Genomic DNA, 17,123 nt, shown 5'->3' with positions numbered 1-17,123 from the left:
CACTCATGTGATTTCCATTGATACCTGAAATGTATTGCTGACATGATTACAGGTCACAATTAAACTGTATACATATCTGTTAAATGACATTTCATATGTTAGTGGAAGTCCCATGAGCGAATGTCAATTATTGATGTCCATTACCTAAAAAAATGTCACTAAAACATATCATATTGTCAGTTTTATTTTCAAGCTGATCATATTTTTTTTACACATTTTCATAAAATAAAAGTATTACATTAACTACAAGTAAATTATGAACAAAGAGATTTACAGGTGATCATTAAAAAGATATGAAGAAAAACATTTGCTTCATCATGACATTGGAAATGCCCTCTATATCAATCTAGGGTAACTGAAGGTCAAGTTTTTGTAGCAATGTAACCACTAAAATCAAACAGATATACCTAAAACCCCTGTACTGTAGGTTATCAGTACTTAAAACTCCTGCATTGTAGGTTATCAGTACCTAAGACTCCTGTATTGTAGGTTATCAGTACCTAAGACTCCTGTATTGTAGGTTATCAGTACTTAAAACTCCTGTATTGTAGGTTATCAGTACCTAAGACTCCTGTATTGTAGGTTATCAGTACTTAAAACTCCTGTATTGTAGGTTATCAGTACCTAAGACTCCTGTATTGTAGGTTATCAGTACTTAAAACTCCTGTATTGTAGGTTATCAGTACCTAAGACTCCTGTATTGTAGGTTATCAGTACCTAAGACTACTGTATTGTAGGTTATCAGTACTTAAAACTCCTGTATTGTAGGTTATCAGTACTTAAAACTACTGTATTGTAGGTTATCAGTACCTAAGACTCCTGTATTGTAGGTTATCAGTACTTAAAACCCCTGTATTGTAGGTTATCGGTACCTAAGACTCCTGTATTGTAGGTTATCAGTACCTAAGACTACTGTATTGTAAGTTATCAGTACCTAAAACTACTGTATTGTAGGTTATCAGGACCTAAAACGCCTGTATTGTAGGTTATCGGTACCTAAGACTCCTGTATTGTGGGTTATCAGTACCTAAGACTCCTGTATTTTGGGTTATCGGTACCTAAGACTCCTGTATTGTAGTTTATCAGTACCTAAGACTCCTGTATTGTAGGTTATCAGTACCTAAAACACCTCTATTGTAGGCTATCAGTACCTAAGACTCCTGTATTGTAGGCTATCAGTACCTAAAACTCCTCTCAGTTTTCACAATCGTCAAGTCTTGTCTCATACCTTATATAATATAATATATTATAATATGATATGATATAATATAATATAATATAAATTATTAAATGAACAGTGAGAGGTGGGGTCATGGGGTTTACTTAGTTTTATATGTTCTTTCTGTTTATTTAGTACTAAATCGATCAAAATAAGACGAATTGAGGTCTCAGAGGATCCAAATAATGACATCCTTAGTTTCCCTGCTTGAATAGTCTTTGTCTGGCTAGTATTGGTTCAATATATTGAGATATTTTTGACAAAGGAGATCACAATCGTAAAGTGGATTATTTCGTCAGAAAAGGATTCCCACACGGTGTCGCTCAAGTCTTCCTCACTTGTCAACATCGGCAGAAGATTAAGAAATCGATTCTGCTATAACAGCATGAGGATGGCCCTTGAGTTAAACACATATTAACACGATGGATGTAATCCTCACTTGAACTCTAGCAAATGCAGAACTGAAATCTTGATTGACAAAACCCCTGTTTTAATCTTGACGGGTATAAAACTAGTACTTTGTTTTCATAACAGGCATATGCAATTCGTTTCTTAAGACGGCACACTGCTGTTTACTTCGTAAATGAAAAAAAGAACAAACTTGTAGAAAAAGATATTTTTGCTTCTATAGACAACAGATTTCATTAAGAAAGCCGTTATGTATACAATATTCTTTGTCCTTGCCGTCTACTTTGCCGTATTCCCAGGAGACCATGGTCATTACAGTGGTGATAAGTATGATCTGACGGGATATCAGGGACTTTTCTTATCTAAAGATGACATAAAGGGGTTAAAAGAGGACATGGGCTCCCTCATGCTGGCAACAATTAAAGACAAGGATCGTACCTTTCGTTTCAATCCCGGAAACAGACAGGAGAAACCTTCCAGGAACAGGAAGGAGAAAGCAGAACAAGAATGTCCAGAACGATCGAAAAGGCGAACATGTCCTTCCTGTTGTCAAACGTGAGTACATGATAGTTTTTGTTAACAAAATAGCTGTGGACAGGGTGCTTAAAAGTGCTTGATAACGCCGTGCAGTGTCACATACCAGTATAATGCAGTATCATTTGTCACTAGATGAAAACTTAATAATAACTAAATAATTTCGATGTTTGGTCATCCCTGATATTGCTTTTCATTTTAATGGTTAGTTAGTTTGGGAAGATGGAAAAGATAACACCGACATGTTCACGGAATCATAATTCAAACACCAATTCAATGACAGGGACAAATAGAATACAAGAAAATAATATATAAAGACAAGGAGAATAAGGCCACGTGGTTTGGAAGAGTAAGCGTCTTCTGCTTTATCGACACCCACAATACAAATATTGGACAATGGAAGTTTATGTAAGTAGTATCATGGTCCCAAATGAGAATAAGGTAAACAACAACAGGACCACCAGGTACATCAATGAGTATCAAACATATCAAGTTTCATTCTCGATGAGACCATCATCATAATTTCTTCTCTTTATCTTTTTCATAGACAATGGGTAGCAGACCGCGTGTGGAAGGTGGATTACAACAACACAGTTTACAACGTGGTGCAGACAAGGAACAATTACCAGATCATCTTCCAGGGCGTCTGTTCGTAAGTGGTTAATCAACGTTTTACTTGCAAAAATGCTTCTAAAACAAGTGTTTCTTTTTTCTGCTTATAAAAAAAATTCACCACTATTTAATTTACTCACATTTACTTTCACAAAACTTTATATCAGCTTATAAGTACATTTACAAATGTAAATAATAAAATATGTAATCACATGACAGTCTAACATATTGCTTTGGAATTGATTTGATATCAATTTTCTACTTGCGGTCGAATCTTCATAAAATCGAAACTGTATACTGCACGTCGCAAACACTTCCAAACCTAAAATATATACATAAAGAATCATTTTTGTTGCTGCAAATAATGTTTTCGGGCAAACTTTTCTTTTTTTCATTTTGCACATTGCCATCATATTGATTTACAAGAAAGGGTGTGTAGTTAGGCACCATGAATGACAACCAAGCATGACTATTATAATGTCACTATTGTAACGTAGGATGGAATCAATCGCCAATTTCATAATTGCCACATATAAAACCTATAATTTCAGTGGGTAAATGATACCGACAAATGGTTCGATTTCACTGATTCCTATATATTATGAAATAACCAATGCAAAACACCAAAATCACAATTATAAAACAGGTATAACTTACATGTAAAGAGGAATATTTCAAGTTAACTTAAATCGTGTCCATCACTCCAACTATTGTCTCTGCATTGACAGTGCAATAAGTATTATCTCCATTTGGTATACTATACCAATGCACGACATTTGAAACATTTTAATGGCAGTCCGGTTGATTCTATAGATCAAATATGTGATTTATAATGGCGTTCAATCAAAGCTAACCGTCATACAAGTGTACAATTTATATGCCATTTTTCTCCAGTTAGAAATCTAAAATGGTAATCTTATAGAATCAAATGAAAGCTCCCAAGTACTTCCAAAAAAACTTTAGGTAAGGCAAAAAACTGATAAAACCCTGTGTCTTTTTCTAGGTCCAAAAATAAATAAATAATTACAAATTTTGTAATATCTCTAGATTTTCACTACAATGTCGAACCATTAATTTTTTTAGGAAGACTTGTTTTTGCATAAAGGCATAAGGGCAAGTATATCAAACTATATAACTGATCTTGACTGTAAATTTTGTAAATGCTATAAATAGTGGGCAATGGATAATTCGGTCGATTATGTCGGAAATAAAAACGTTTGATGTGAACTGGCAAAGGACAAAATGATTTCATGTATCAAGTACTGTTAGTGTAGGAGTTTGGTTAATATATTTGTAAAACTCCTATTTTGATATTTGTATGCAAGTCTAAACAACGCCATTCTAAGAAATCCTTAAAACAGATAAACCATTGAAATGCTTTTGGGATAGATATGTTTTGTGACCAACTAATATGTATGAAATATTCTTTCCAAAACATCTTTCCATGTTTTTTATGGAGCTAGTAGTGTATGCATGAATTATCTTTATTATCACGCTTTTTGACAGATGCAGCAACTGCGGGCCTGTAATAATCTGTGGCGAAGAGAATTCGTTCTTCACGCCAATCATGGTGGAAGACGGTGAACGTCCAAAGAATGGCTCTCTTCCAGCCGTCCGCTTTCTACCCTTGCGGATATCTCGCTTCTGTCAGTGTTCCAAGGGAGCATGGATCGTGTAAATGTCGCTATGTCTTTCGAACAGGATCAAGTAAGCGTTGATATCACATATCCAGAAGAAACCAGTTGTTTGTGTTGTTATCGAGGGTAATACGTCGTAGGATACCTTGTGCTTGATTGAACATACATATGCAGTATATATAGTAGTTTTTTCTATTACCTTTTTTCCTCATAAAGTCTAGTGATGAATGTATGCAAGGATATATAAAAATGTCTGGTTCACTCTAGTTCTCACTTGCATTTGTTTCCACGTTTTTTTAGTTCCGTATAAGGCAATACCAAAATATTATCCACAATTTAGTTTTTTTCTATAAATATACAATTTTCTAATTTTCTTGTCGTAAGTTTGGCCTAATTTGCTCAGACGTTTCCATAGATTACAACTGTTGGTGAATATTTTTTTGGTCAAAATGATAATTTATAACATTTTTTTATTCTAAAAATTCAAACAAGACTTATGTGTGTCCCGTATTATGCTATTCATTGTTTTTACATTGATTAAAATATGGTTTGTAATAATCAATAATGTTTAATTTTTTATTTCAAGAATGTAATTTGCTAATTGTTTGCGCACAATTTATTGACGAATATGGTATATTCATCAAAATTTCATTTCATACCCGAACATAAAATATCGCATAACCACAAAATTTGCAATAAATGTGTTTTATATATAACAATATATTCAATTATGCAAAGGTTATATTTTACATGAGCTAAACGAGATATCTAGAAGTACATAATTACATGTACAGTTATTCAATTTTGCCAAGGCATGATAATATGAAATTTCCATTACGACAAAATATTTGGCAAACTATTTTTCAATTAACAACTAGTTACTTTTCATTATATCTAAATGTATAATTCCTCATTAGAGATACGAAGGTATCAAATATTTCATTGTATTTTATCTGTATGTCCATCATATCTGTTCATATTCAGCATTGTAATTCAGCTATCATATTAATATATATATATTTATAACACACGAAATAGTATGCACAAGTACATGTATCAAAGACCTTTTGTTTCACACAACTGTCATGTTGAAAGAAATCAGTACACGCTTTTATTAAGATCCAAAATCCAGGCAAATCTAGTTGTAGTACTTTTGTTCATGTAAAGCTTTGGTTTCTAGTGTCTAGTTTCCTCATGACAACTATTTTGTCTGAAGCAGTGAAATGTGATCTGAGGCAAAATACTTCAAAAGATTTATTTTTGAGAAAATTTATCTTGGAAATAATATTTACTTAGACCTTTGGTCAGCCCAACAAGATTTGAACCATCGGAGAAAATCAGGAATTTGATACAAACAAACATACCGAAATGAATGCTGATTCGGACATTTTTGGCAGCAACTCATTACCAAGGCAAAGATGCAGTTCCTTTTGGCAGTCGTTGCAATCATTCATACAGTCAGTTAATATGCACTATATACATAAAACGTTGACGTCTGATCTTGAACAAAATCTGGCAGTCTATAATATGCATTGTAATCACGATGTCTAAGTATGAAAATTGAACACGCACATGCTTTGATTAAGGAAGTCAAATAAACCTGATATTTCGATGGAATGGCACAGTCAGGATTAATTTTCATGGAAGATATGATAAGTTAATGGTACACCGACGGTGATCAGTTATAGCCCTTCCATGCATAAGAACTGACAACGCCCATAGAAGAGTTCATTGATTTCATCACCCTACGGTCACTATCCGGAACATGGGTCCCTGCTGGCACGGTGCTTAGCCTTGCAAACTGAAAAAAGTGTGACAGTGGGTAACCATAATACTCGTCAATACATACTATAGAGACTACATTATTATTGTAATACACATCAATTTCAAATATTTTATTTAAAAACATAAAGAATATACCAAACAAAATATCAGCTCATTCAGAACACATTATTCAGTCCTTCAAATACCTGCAGTGGTTACAAAGGAAAACATACTATGTGAAGACTTATATGCAAAATTATGAATTATATATATATATATAAAGATTTTTAAAGAGGCCCTTTATTCATGATAGACTCTACATCATAAAAACAAAAACAAAAAAAACAAAATTGCAAACCAACGACAGGAGTGTCACTTACAATTTCATCTGCTTCCTCAGGAGGAAGTTTAGGACCTGGTCTCTCGTAAACCCTCTCTTTTACAGCTTGAACTTTGTACAACCGCTCTACCGTCTGATCTATTTCGTAACCTGTCATCTTTTGGTGTCCCATCTCAAATTCAGGCTTAATTATCGTACCCCATGGCATCTTTGGACGAGGGGTCCGCACAGAAGAACGTATGACTGACATGTTACTTTCCTATTCTGAAAGAATGCAGATAAATGCAACAGTAATAATCATTTCATTCAGAAAATAAAATCTGTAACAACGGTAAGATGTTTTATATTTTGGCCAAGACAAAAGAGGCTGGATTTAATGGAGCTGTTATAACGAGTCCCATTTTGTCTTTGTAATGAATGTCTCGATGTTCTATTTTGAACTGAAAAGGCGCGTGCCAAGTCTGTAAACCTACCGGGATCAGTACGTGGTTAGGTTTGAATTACATGTGGTGTTATACTATAGCGCTGATTGTTACTAATCCGTTTGTAATTAATTGTCTGCTATTTCCTATTTAAGCAGGCTGGTGATTGTTATCAGCATGTATCCAAACGCATATCTGAATTCCTCAATTAGTCGTCTGTTACTTATGTATGTCAGGCGATTAAGGCACGTGCCTTCAATCCAGGCATTTATTTTATCTTTGTATTTGTAATTTTATGTTTTAAAATACAAGATCCTTACGTATTTGAAATAGAAACGAGAAATTAAAAAACGATGCCTCGTAAAATTGAATTTTGATAGTTATTGTTAAAGACAGAGTATATATATTCTAAAACATTAAAAAAATAGTAGATATTCTAGAGTCAAGAAAATGAGTATCCATTACTCTGTAGGTGTATAGGGACTTTGGATACAGCACAGATAGTATGGTGACCTGAAGCAGATAACAATCACCAGCGCTAACATAATAGTATTGTAGAATAATTTGTGAAGACAATCTCGACCGTTATTCTTAACGAATATCTAATACAATGAAAACCATATCACAAATTCATTCACATGAAAATATTGTCAGCTATATAATGAGGCAAAAAAATGTGAGAAACTATCGATGATTGAAAAATTCAACAGGCTGAGGCCTAGTATACATTTTAAGGGAACTGAGTAGTTTATATTCAATCATATCCAATATAAAAATATATTTCTGTAGTTTGATAGTCCAAACATATTCATTCCGGCCAGATAACACCATGTTTCATATGTACAGTTCACAACATTGTGCTGGACATATATCACCCTCGTCCCAGGTGAAAATCGTACTTTAAACGATGTTGCAATTTTCACCTGGGGCCGAGGATGGACGTATATCTACATTATATATTAACAAAATAAATATCATTGTATTTTAATTTATTTAATTACTGAAACTTATGAATCCCACCTTCTAGAACTCTCACTACAACATTATTTTCTCCCATTGAAAGTCTATGATTATGATACAGGTATTCGTATATATATTGTAAATGCATTTGATTGATAGTCTAGTTATATATTACATAATCTAAGTGGACACCGTATATCTTACCTGTACTGTGCGTGTAATGAATGTTGATATATCCTTCAGGAGAATTCTCTAATCAGCACTTGCGTTTCTCTGTCTACATCATTACATGTTCATTACAGTGCTGACGATGACCACGACTAAAGATCTATATCCTGTCCCTCGGATACGTCCAATACCTGTAATGCGATTTTCGTGTTTTGTTTTGATTAGCGACAAAGTAGGATCAGACTGACGTATTACCGATCAATAGATCGATCACCGTCAACGATACACGCTCTCCGATGTATACCAATACTACTTCATAACCGAAGATAAGATTTAAATAGGCATGATACATATCATATTGCTATTAAGTTAAAAAGTTTGTTAGTGCTACTGTCCTAATCTTTATCGTTTTGGGTATTTTTACCTTTACACCTTTAATTTAGTTACCTTTAGTGACCTTAATCTTAGATGATAACGACTGTTGAATCTAGACCTCAATTCATGAAATCTTTGGCAGTTGCCCGAGTCGTAAAGGTTAATAACTAAAAGCGATTAGGATCAAAGGTATTAAGCTGGATTACCCATTTAGTGTGTATGGGTTTGTACAGAGAACAAAAATTAAATCTTAAGTAAAACAAACAGGCTAGGAAGGAAACGCGAGATGCAGCATGGAGCATTGAAAATGTGAAGCTTTACATATTAATTAAAAAATAAACTGTCCATTCTAGTGGCTGACTTAAGCACATCAATATACATGTGTATGTATATCTGCACATGGATATTCTGCAGTGTAACGGTAGTATAAAAAGAAAACCCAGGTGTACTAAGACGAGCTAATGCTGTATTGTTTACACGTTTAAAGGTCCCTCACTAATCAAAATAGCAGATTTTTTATATAGATTACATACCAATACAGTATTTGATGTCATTAACATGCATCACTATTGATATGAATAATTTGTTGCTAATCACATAAAAAATCGTCATGAAAGAACAACGTCAATTAAGTCATCATTTTCATGCGACTTGCATTTAAAAATCCACCTACATAAGTTCATGTCACTGCAATACCCATCCAAACATTATCAATATCAGTCTCTACCTCGAATGCCTTCATTTCATGGTCGTATCATTCTATGTACTTTAAGAACTGCTTTTTTACAATAATATATGTATTTTATTGGAGGGGTTCACGACGTTAAGTGTCATCCTACAGGCTTTTCACAGTTCAATATACAACCACAAAACAAATTGTAGTAAGAAAAGGAGAGTATTTGTAAACCTTATTGAACACCATCGATATTGTACATTTAAATCTCCGTGAGAATGTGGACTACCTGTGTTATATATCCGTTGGGACACTAAATACAAAACGTCAGGCTAACAAAAAGGTAGACAGCCATCCGAATTGAAATTTAGATAATACATTGAAACTAGGTTACACATTCACGACTAAACATACTAGCTCTCAGTGTACATGCCGTTTATTTATCATGTCTGGTTTAAATATAGAGAAGCCATGAAAAGTCAACAATATATCTCCTAGTAATCACAATTTTGTTGTTGAATGATATAATATCCAATGCTGACAATCTTATCTGATAAAAAATACTTAACCGAGGAATTTTCTACAGTAATGATGGTGATATTTACTATGTAGCTATTGTGTCACTATGTTATATAGTTTCTAGGCAACTCCAAAAACAATAGATAATATTACCTTCAGAAAGTCGTATATATCTAAACGTCATCATAGAACGAATGGTTTGTGCAGATCAATGACTAAATTCTATAACCCAGCTTACTGAAGCTATCGACCAGCCCAGTACGTCCGCATGAGCAGCAGAGATTTTCAAGATAATAACAGGATAGACCATTAAAAATCATACTATTTACCCTTCATGTATTTTTTAAAGATCGACATCGGAAATGAAGCACGTTTTGACTCCAACCGATAAACTGGTTAACATATAACTAACGTCCTGTGTGCATAGAACTAAATACTCAGGTCACCAATACGATCAAGCGACCCTGAAGCTGATGACAATGTAGTTATATAACTGTTAGTTTACCCGTTTACAGCAATGGAGAATGTTAGGGAAAGAACATGATGGTGTGGAATCGGTTACCATTGCCATTAAATGGAAGCATCATTAAAAGGTTATTTGGTTCTTACAATTAGAATTATCTTTATTTACCATTATACAGTTTCTATAACTACATCAATATACTCCATTTACATTGTTCAAATAACATGTACTTGAGAATATAGATAAATTGAAATGAATATTCGTTCATGTAAATTTAATACATTTATCAAATAATGTTAGTGTCATACTATTACTTTTTATTATGCACAGTCTTATTTCACGTTAATTATACATTGTAACAAGCTATCAAACCATAAATCACGATCGGCAAAAACAGATGTGGTATATTACATAAACAAGCCAACAGAAGTTTCATAGAGACACTGCTACACAAGTAAATTATCATGGTACTTACAATAAAATACCTTTACGACATTATCGTCATTACATCATTGTACTTACCAATAATCCAATTATGTACTATCCAGCATTTCCTGATACAAATTACCCAGGGATTATACAATAACGCTATTTCTCATATTCACTCCAACAATCTAACCACGTTGGCAGTGTAATTTATCTACCTATCTCATCTTGGAAAGATTTAACAATAGTCTCGATGTGGTGTTCAACAAGTTATCGCCTTGTATTTATAAAACACCTTCAACGGACGACTTGCTCTGTATATACGGCTATCTAGACCAACAGAGGGGTAACGAACGCCTCGTGATCAATTAAACTCTAAATTAGTCTGAGACACAAAATACTTACCTCCCCGGAGTCTCGAGTTTTTATACAAACTAAGAGCTACCTGGTGCTGGGTAACAAAGAAATGCCAAGTACAGATATACATGAGATTTAAACGTGAACACTTCAGATAAATGGAACTCTATATTTAAACTGTCACTCCAAAGAAAGATATCAACTACCAGCTTGTGTAAATTGCTTGTGTTAACACACTGTCACTTAAAGTAAATACTCCTGGAGATTAACTCATTTATGAAATAACGTTATTTGCTTTAAATTGTGAACGCATGATGATAAAAGAGACTATATAGTCCGTAGTAGTCTTCCACACACACACATATATATGAGTGACAGCTGATAGGTATATTACATAATCAGTAATTTCATACCGAACATGAGAGCTACATACGATGTATTCAAAACGAGTTAAAATGAGGAAAAAGCCACATGGACGAATTCTCTGCATAACAAGCGGATTATGCGATAAGTAAATCCTAAATCCCCTGTGAAACAGAAACGCTTCCTTGCAAAATTCTTTCCCCACATTGATCTTGCAGACAACTTAAGCCAAAAAACATAGTCATCATTTTATTGTACGTAAAAATAATCAAAACCTGTATATTGGTAGAACTAGAACAATCGATTCGGCTTTTAGTACTGAAAAGTTAATTTCTATCCTTTAATTATTGACGATGACGAATTCAATATATTTATCTTTAGCATCAACATTGAAAACTGTATTTTTGCTGAGAAGTTTGAGAGAAAACAGCAGTCATCAAACTTTACGTCAAAGGGGTACAAAAACATCATATCAGCATAAAGCGGGCGTGGTTTACCAAATTCCGTTCAACAGATGTAATAAGTTACATCGGTGAAACTGGATAAAGATTTGGGACACACTCAAGGAACATCAGAAAGACAACGTTACAATAGAAAACACAGTAAACACTAGAAATATCCGAAAGGCATCAGATACAATAAATCAACTTTCCGAGACCTAAGATTTACAACCACATCAGGGACTGGAACTACTTGAAGGAAATGGATGAGAGAATCCCTTGAGGAATATCAAAACGAACAGAGAAGAAGGGGGAATCAACTAAGTGATTTTTATTACCACATTTTAACAGCCAAAAGGGATGGAATGGATAAGACCTCATCCGTCCCTCAGACTGGGTGCAGTATAAGAGTGTTATAGGGACAAAAGTGCATCCTGACAATGTAACACTCACTAAGTCGCTAAGTAGTGAAGTGTAATCAATACTTGGCCATTTATACTCTTTGCTTGATTAGGAAAGCGTGAGCTTCCAATTTAAAAAAAATGTGCTAAAAATAAGTATCTTCCTTAATATATATCGCATTATGGCTCTCACATCGGACATTTGATAATGACGTGTAATATCATATTTTTCCTGTCAAGAGACAAAATCACTTGACGCTTTCCTACAACTATAAGAAAATAAAAGTATTCATAAACCGTCTCTTTACGAATGTCAGATAGTGTTGTTAACATTAAACCAACCTATTCATATATTGTATAAAGAGCCATATTGCCACACCTGTGATTATAAATGTTATTCCCATGAAATCATGTTTACGATATTGTTTGTTCCTACATGCATTCCTTCTCAAAAACGTGTCATAACGTATGTTCATAACAAGTCATTACTATTATCAAAAAACAATGGTGATTAAACTGTAGAGTTGTCATTGTCTACTGGAAATCCGTTACAATGTAAAAAGTCAGCACGTTTTCTTGGCGAATGAGAGGAAATTAATTTTGCCGTGTAAGAAAATGCAAATTTAAACATTTTTAAAGAAAATTTTAAAAATGAATTAGATGTTTTGTTCTTGAGGGGTAAATCATTTATTACAAGTAATATTGGACAGTGTTTTAGGACCGACACTGGGCATGGCATGCGCCAGTGATCGACATGTAAATAAAAAGATAGTGATTGTTGTACAAGAAAGTGAACACCTAGATGCTTAAATGGAATTTCCAGAACAAAGGACAAAGTGTGTGAACAGTGATCACGGATACTGTACACCGCCACTGCGGCAGTTAGTTACCGAGGTACCCATTATAGACGGGAAGAAGGTTCAACCTAAAAAGGAAATGTTTACCTATCCATTTTTCAGTTATAACTTCGCCAATCTGGTTCACCAAACACTCATTGAAAAGATAATCATCCCACTAAAGGTAATGTAAGATATGATCTGAGGCCCACAGAATTAAAAAGAAATAATATATATATATATATATATATATATATATATATATATGTGCGTGTGTGTTCAGATTTCCCCTCACGGAAACACTTGTCATTATAATATATACATATCGTGCCAATCCCCTGTGATTGTTAACTGAATCGATGAACTCCGTGAGGTCTTCTTCTACTGACTTGTATCATTGATTAAAGTAGTTCAAATCAAACTGGGTTAACATCTGGTATCTCCTGAAACAACCGATCCCTAAAACGGCGTATCGGATTGACTGTCGTTTGGCCTTCCGAAAATGGATCAAGTTTCTATTTTCAAATGAGTTCCTACCTTGTCTGCAACACGATGATAGAAGATGCAGAGTCTGGAAGCAATGAGGGAGCGTTTTTTTCAAACTCCCGAGTTCCAGAACGGGATCGCAGTGTATTGATTTAAAGCTATATTTGTGAAAGGAGTCGTACCAGATTAGTGATAAATGTCAAAGTAACCGATATTTGATATCGCGACGAAATTCCAAGACCAGTGGCGCCATCGTTCTTAAGATGCATTTGTGTGTGGTCATTTGCAAAATATCGGACGACGCTGTCAGCGTCCTGAAAACCGTATGAAAAATAACCGTGTCAAGGTTTCTTATCCTCGATAAATAAATATGCAACATGATTATACTTCAAAAGATCATCACATAGATTAGATTATCGTTGCCGGTCTTTCACACGTGACGCTGAAGCCCGTTATATACACAAAAACTTGTATCAGAATTAGATAAGTTGTATAATAATTTGACGGTACTCAAGATTTGAACAGAAAAGCAGGATAAAGATTTCTGAAAGGCGACCTCAAAGATCTCAACAACCAACAATCTTTTCTTGGCAATCTAACATCCACCGGCACTGTCTGATATTCGCTTATGTCGGCCAAGAATATAGAACAATATTGTATACAGCTTGCTAGTGACTTGTCCCAGCTGGTTCGGTTAACAACGGTTGGACTGATTAGACATAAAATATTACATTGGACATTTTCATTTCCAGGATGAACTGACCTCCACTAGAATTTTCTCTCAAAACACCGACTTCAGAGTTTGTCCAATCTAATTAACATAAGATATCTCACTTAGTTTGGTACCTTATTAGTGTTTTAGAGAAGAAAGAAATAAAATGGGACATCTGCTTTCAATTAGCACTTCAGCACTCAATATTCCCATGCAAGTATTTATAGAACACTGGTATTGCACATCCCTTGTTCCCTTACAATTTGCTTAACTTAATTTTATACATATACCCCAATCAACTTAGTCCTTTAGTTTTGTGAAAGTTCTACATCAATCTCAGAAACACAGAATGTAATTTTGTATATATAAGAACTTGCAGCTAGAATACTAGAATATAACAGCTTTTTGCATGATAAATTGATAAAAGAACAAGACAAAAATGGAAATGTTCCTGATTTGTATTATACATTATACTTATAACTTAACACTAAGAAGTTAAGCATATATTCTCTAAGTTATCAACACAAGGTTTCATCGAAACTCTGAATAGTGATCATGTAATTCAACTATCCATACCCTGTTACAATTTCACAACATTGTGATTTTAATCAAATGTTTTAACACAATCTGTACCAATGTAAATAAAACATGAATAGCCAAGATCTCCCGTTAATGATAAAACAGATCATCACAAAACTACTTGAATATTGACTGTAATCATTGAAGCAGAAGACAGTACCTTCTGACTTGGTTAGAAGTTGTACTAATGTATTATTCAGTATAAAGGGACTAGGAAAATATTTCCAAACCGATTGATTAATTCTACTTGAAATACATGTATCCTAAACATCCATGATCATAACACAAATATGAATTGGAAGATCTATTTCAAATACATATATATTTATGATGCATGTGATACAAAGTCTTTTTTATCTGCAGTCAGTTGCAGTGTCATTCAAAATAAAATGCAGATATCGCAACAATTTATTTTATGTTAAAACAAAGGGGTTCATACATAAAAGCTTGCCAATATCAAAGTGAAGTTCACATGCAACACCTAAAATCAAAACAAAGGGAAGTAATCCATATTAATTACGGTTTTTAACAAATAAAGCTGCAATGCTGTCACACAAAAAATCTTCAAGCAAAAATCTGTTGTGAAAAGAGTAGCTGTAAAATAACAGTTTTTGATCAGGACAGAATTTTTCTATGCTTTTATTAAATTAGTTAGAATCATGAAATAGACACAAACATCATAGTATTGTAAAAAGGTATATTTGTGTATTTTCCAAAAAAATTATTTCATGGAGATATATATGTATATGGCTAACTAAATCTACTTATACTATTTCAACAGTTAATGGACATATGAATTCAAAAGTACCAACAAAATCAGGGAAAATAAATTCCCCCACAATTTTACAGTATCGCACAAAATTACATTACTCCTCTCACTCCACTCCTGGAAAGAAGTTGTACACAAATTAAGTTGGGAACAGGCTAAATTATTTTAACTTGGTTTTAGTGGTGACTTCTGACATGGTTTACACAATTGTAAAATGTCAAGTTTTGAACAAAAGAAACTGCTTGAGCAATGACAGGGAGAATGGAAGTATAATTTGATATAAGACTGTTCTTAATTCATACTACCCTATTATCTGAGAGACAGAACTATATCTGTGTATAGTATATATGGCATCTTTGACTATGTAAAGATAACAAACCCAATGTGAGTTTAATTCTTTAGAATATACTTTCAACAACTTTTAATTCTTGTAACTTTTTGATCTTACTTTAGCGGGTAACTCTTTACAATTGTATATTATGTGATAAGAACAATCAACTTCATGAACCGTAATTTACACTTAAGCTTTCCAATTTTCGATGTAGATTTGTTCTGAAGACGGTTGGCCTAGCCAACTGAAACATGTCAACCAATAAAATCTAAATTGACGGATTTCCTGGCGTTGATGCTCCATCCTTCAAATATACATTTTGTACATAAATGTATTTGTATTCCATTTTGATGTTAACCAGACTGTTACAAGTATTGGTGATGATATTGCGGCCATTCTTACTTGAAAAAAATAACAATTCATCCCATTTTGATTTTATCTTATCATGAACTTGAAAAAAGAGGTATTCATTTTAATTCATCAAATATTTCAATTAGCGGAGAGAAGATGGACATACAAATGTAGAAGTTATCAAATCCCAACTTTAGAAATGAGAGTCTTTGATAAATTGCTATTTTAGTAGTCAGCGGTTATCAGGTGCTTACAATACAGGGGACAAGTCTCCCACTGTGTAAAACTCTGATACTATTTAAGTAATTCTATCCTTGTATAATTTAAGAAATATAAACCATACAAATTAATAATTTTCGTAAAAAAAACAGAAAATGTATCCTAGTGTCCATAATATAAAATCATACATTGGCTATATTTTCAATCAAGTTCTATTTCAGATTTAAGTTGAGTTGATAGATTCTATCCTGATAAAATAACTTTACCAGTATGCCATTCAAGATGCAATTATTATCATATATCATATTATTACATACTAAATGCAAATGATAAACATGAAAACCATAAAAAATGAATGAATACTTAACATAAGTAATTGATGAATATTTTCCAACACCTGTATACATATAATGATCCTGTATCATGACACTACTGTGTACGTCTTATTGACTGTATCTTTTTAAGGAATATATATGCAGGGCTCTCGATCTGCCAGATTTGGGGTCGATATTCGGCTTCATTCCCAATGCAAAATAGTATCTTTTTTTCCCAATTTAGACCCCAATTCTAAGGGCCCCTGGTCCCAGTCCCAAAATGGGGTGTGAGAGTCCTGATACGTATTGAAAAACAGGAGAATCTTATTAATATTACTACATTTTTGTTTAATGAAGAGGCTGAAGTTTTAAGAAATCTATTGGTTTTGTTGTAGTAACTTGTCACAGAAATTGTATCGTTAACAGAGTATAACTTGAATTACAA

General features: G+C 33.6%; 2 protein-coding genes across 2 annotated transcripts; one reads left to right on the top strand and one right to left on the bottom strand.

Annotated features, from left to right (window-relative positions):
* The first annotated feature begins 1,877 nt into the window (after nt 1-1,877).
* LOC132544480 (uncharacterized) lies at nt 1,878-4,489 on the top strand. The gene is made up of 3 exons (XM_060208078.1): nt 1,878-2,182; nt 2,709-2,813; nt 4,280-4,489. Exons 1-3 carry the CDS (start codon nt 1,878-1,880, stop codon nt 4,449-4,451), a joined length of 582 nt encoding a protein of 193 aa, XP_060064061.1. The 3' UTR covers nt 4,452-4,489.
* Nucleotides 4,490-6,088: 1,599 nt separating this feature from the next.
* On the bottom strand, nt 6,089-6,764 carry LOC132544474 (uncharacterized). The gene is made up of 2 exons (XM_060208072.1): nt 6,555-6,764; nt 6,089-6,211 (listed from the first exon to the last, which is right to left on the bottom strand). The coding sequence occupies exons 1-2, from the start codon at nt 6,762-6,764 to the stop codon at nt 6,089-6,091; spliced, it is 333 nt and encodes a 110-aa protein (XP_060064055.1).
* Nucleotides 6,765-17,123: the final 10,359 nt, after the last annotated feature.

The sequence above is a fragment of the Ylistrum balloti genome, unplaced genomic scaffold (assembly GCF_031769215.1).
Source record: "Ylistrum balloti isolate Yb309-2 unplaced genomic scaffold, AGI_CSIRO_Ybal_v1 Utg369800, whole genome shotgun sequence".
Taxonomy (NCBI): domain Eukaryota; kingdom Metazoa; phylum Mollusca; class Bivalvia; order Pectinida; family Pectinidae; genus Ylistrum; species Ylistrum balloti.
Note: the sequence above shows the minus strand (reverse complement) of the source record. Positions and strands in the feature narration are given on the sequence as shown.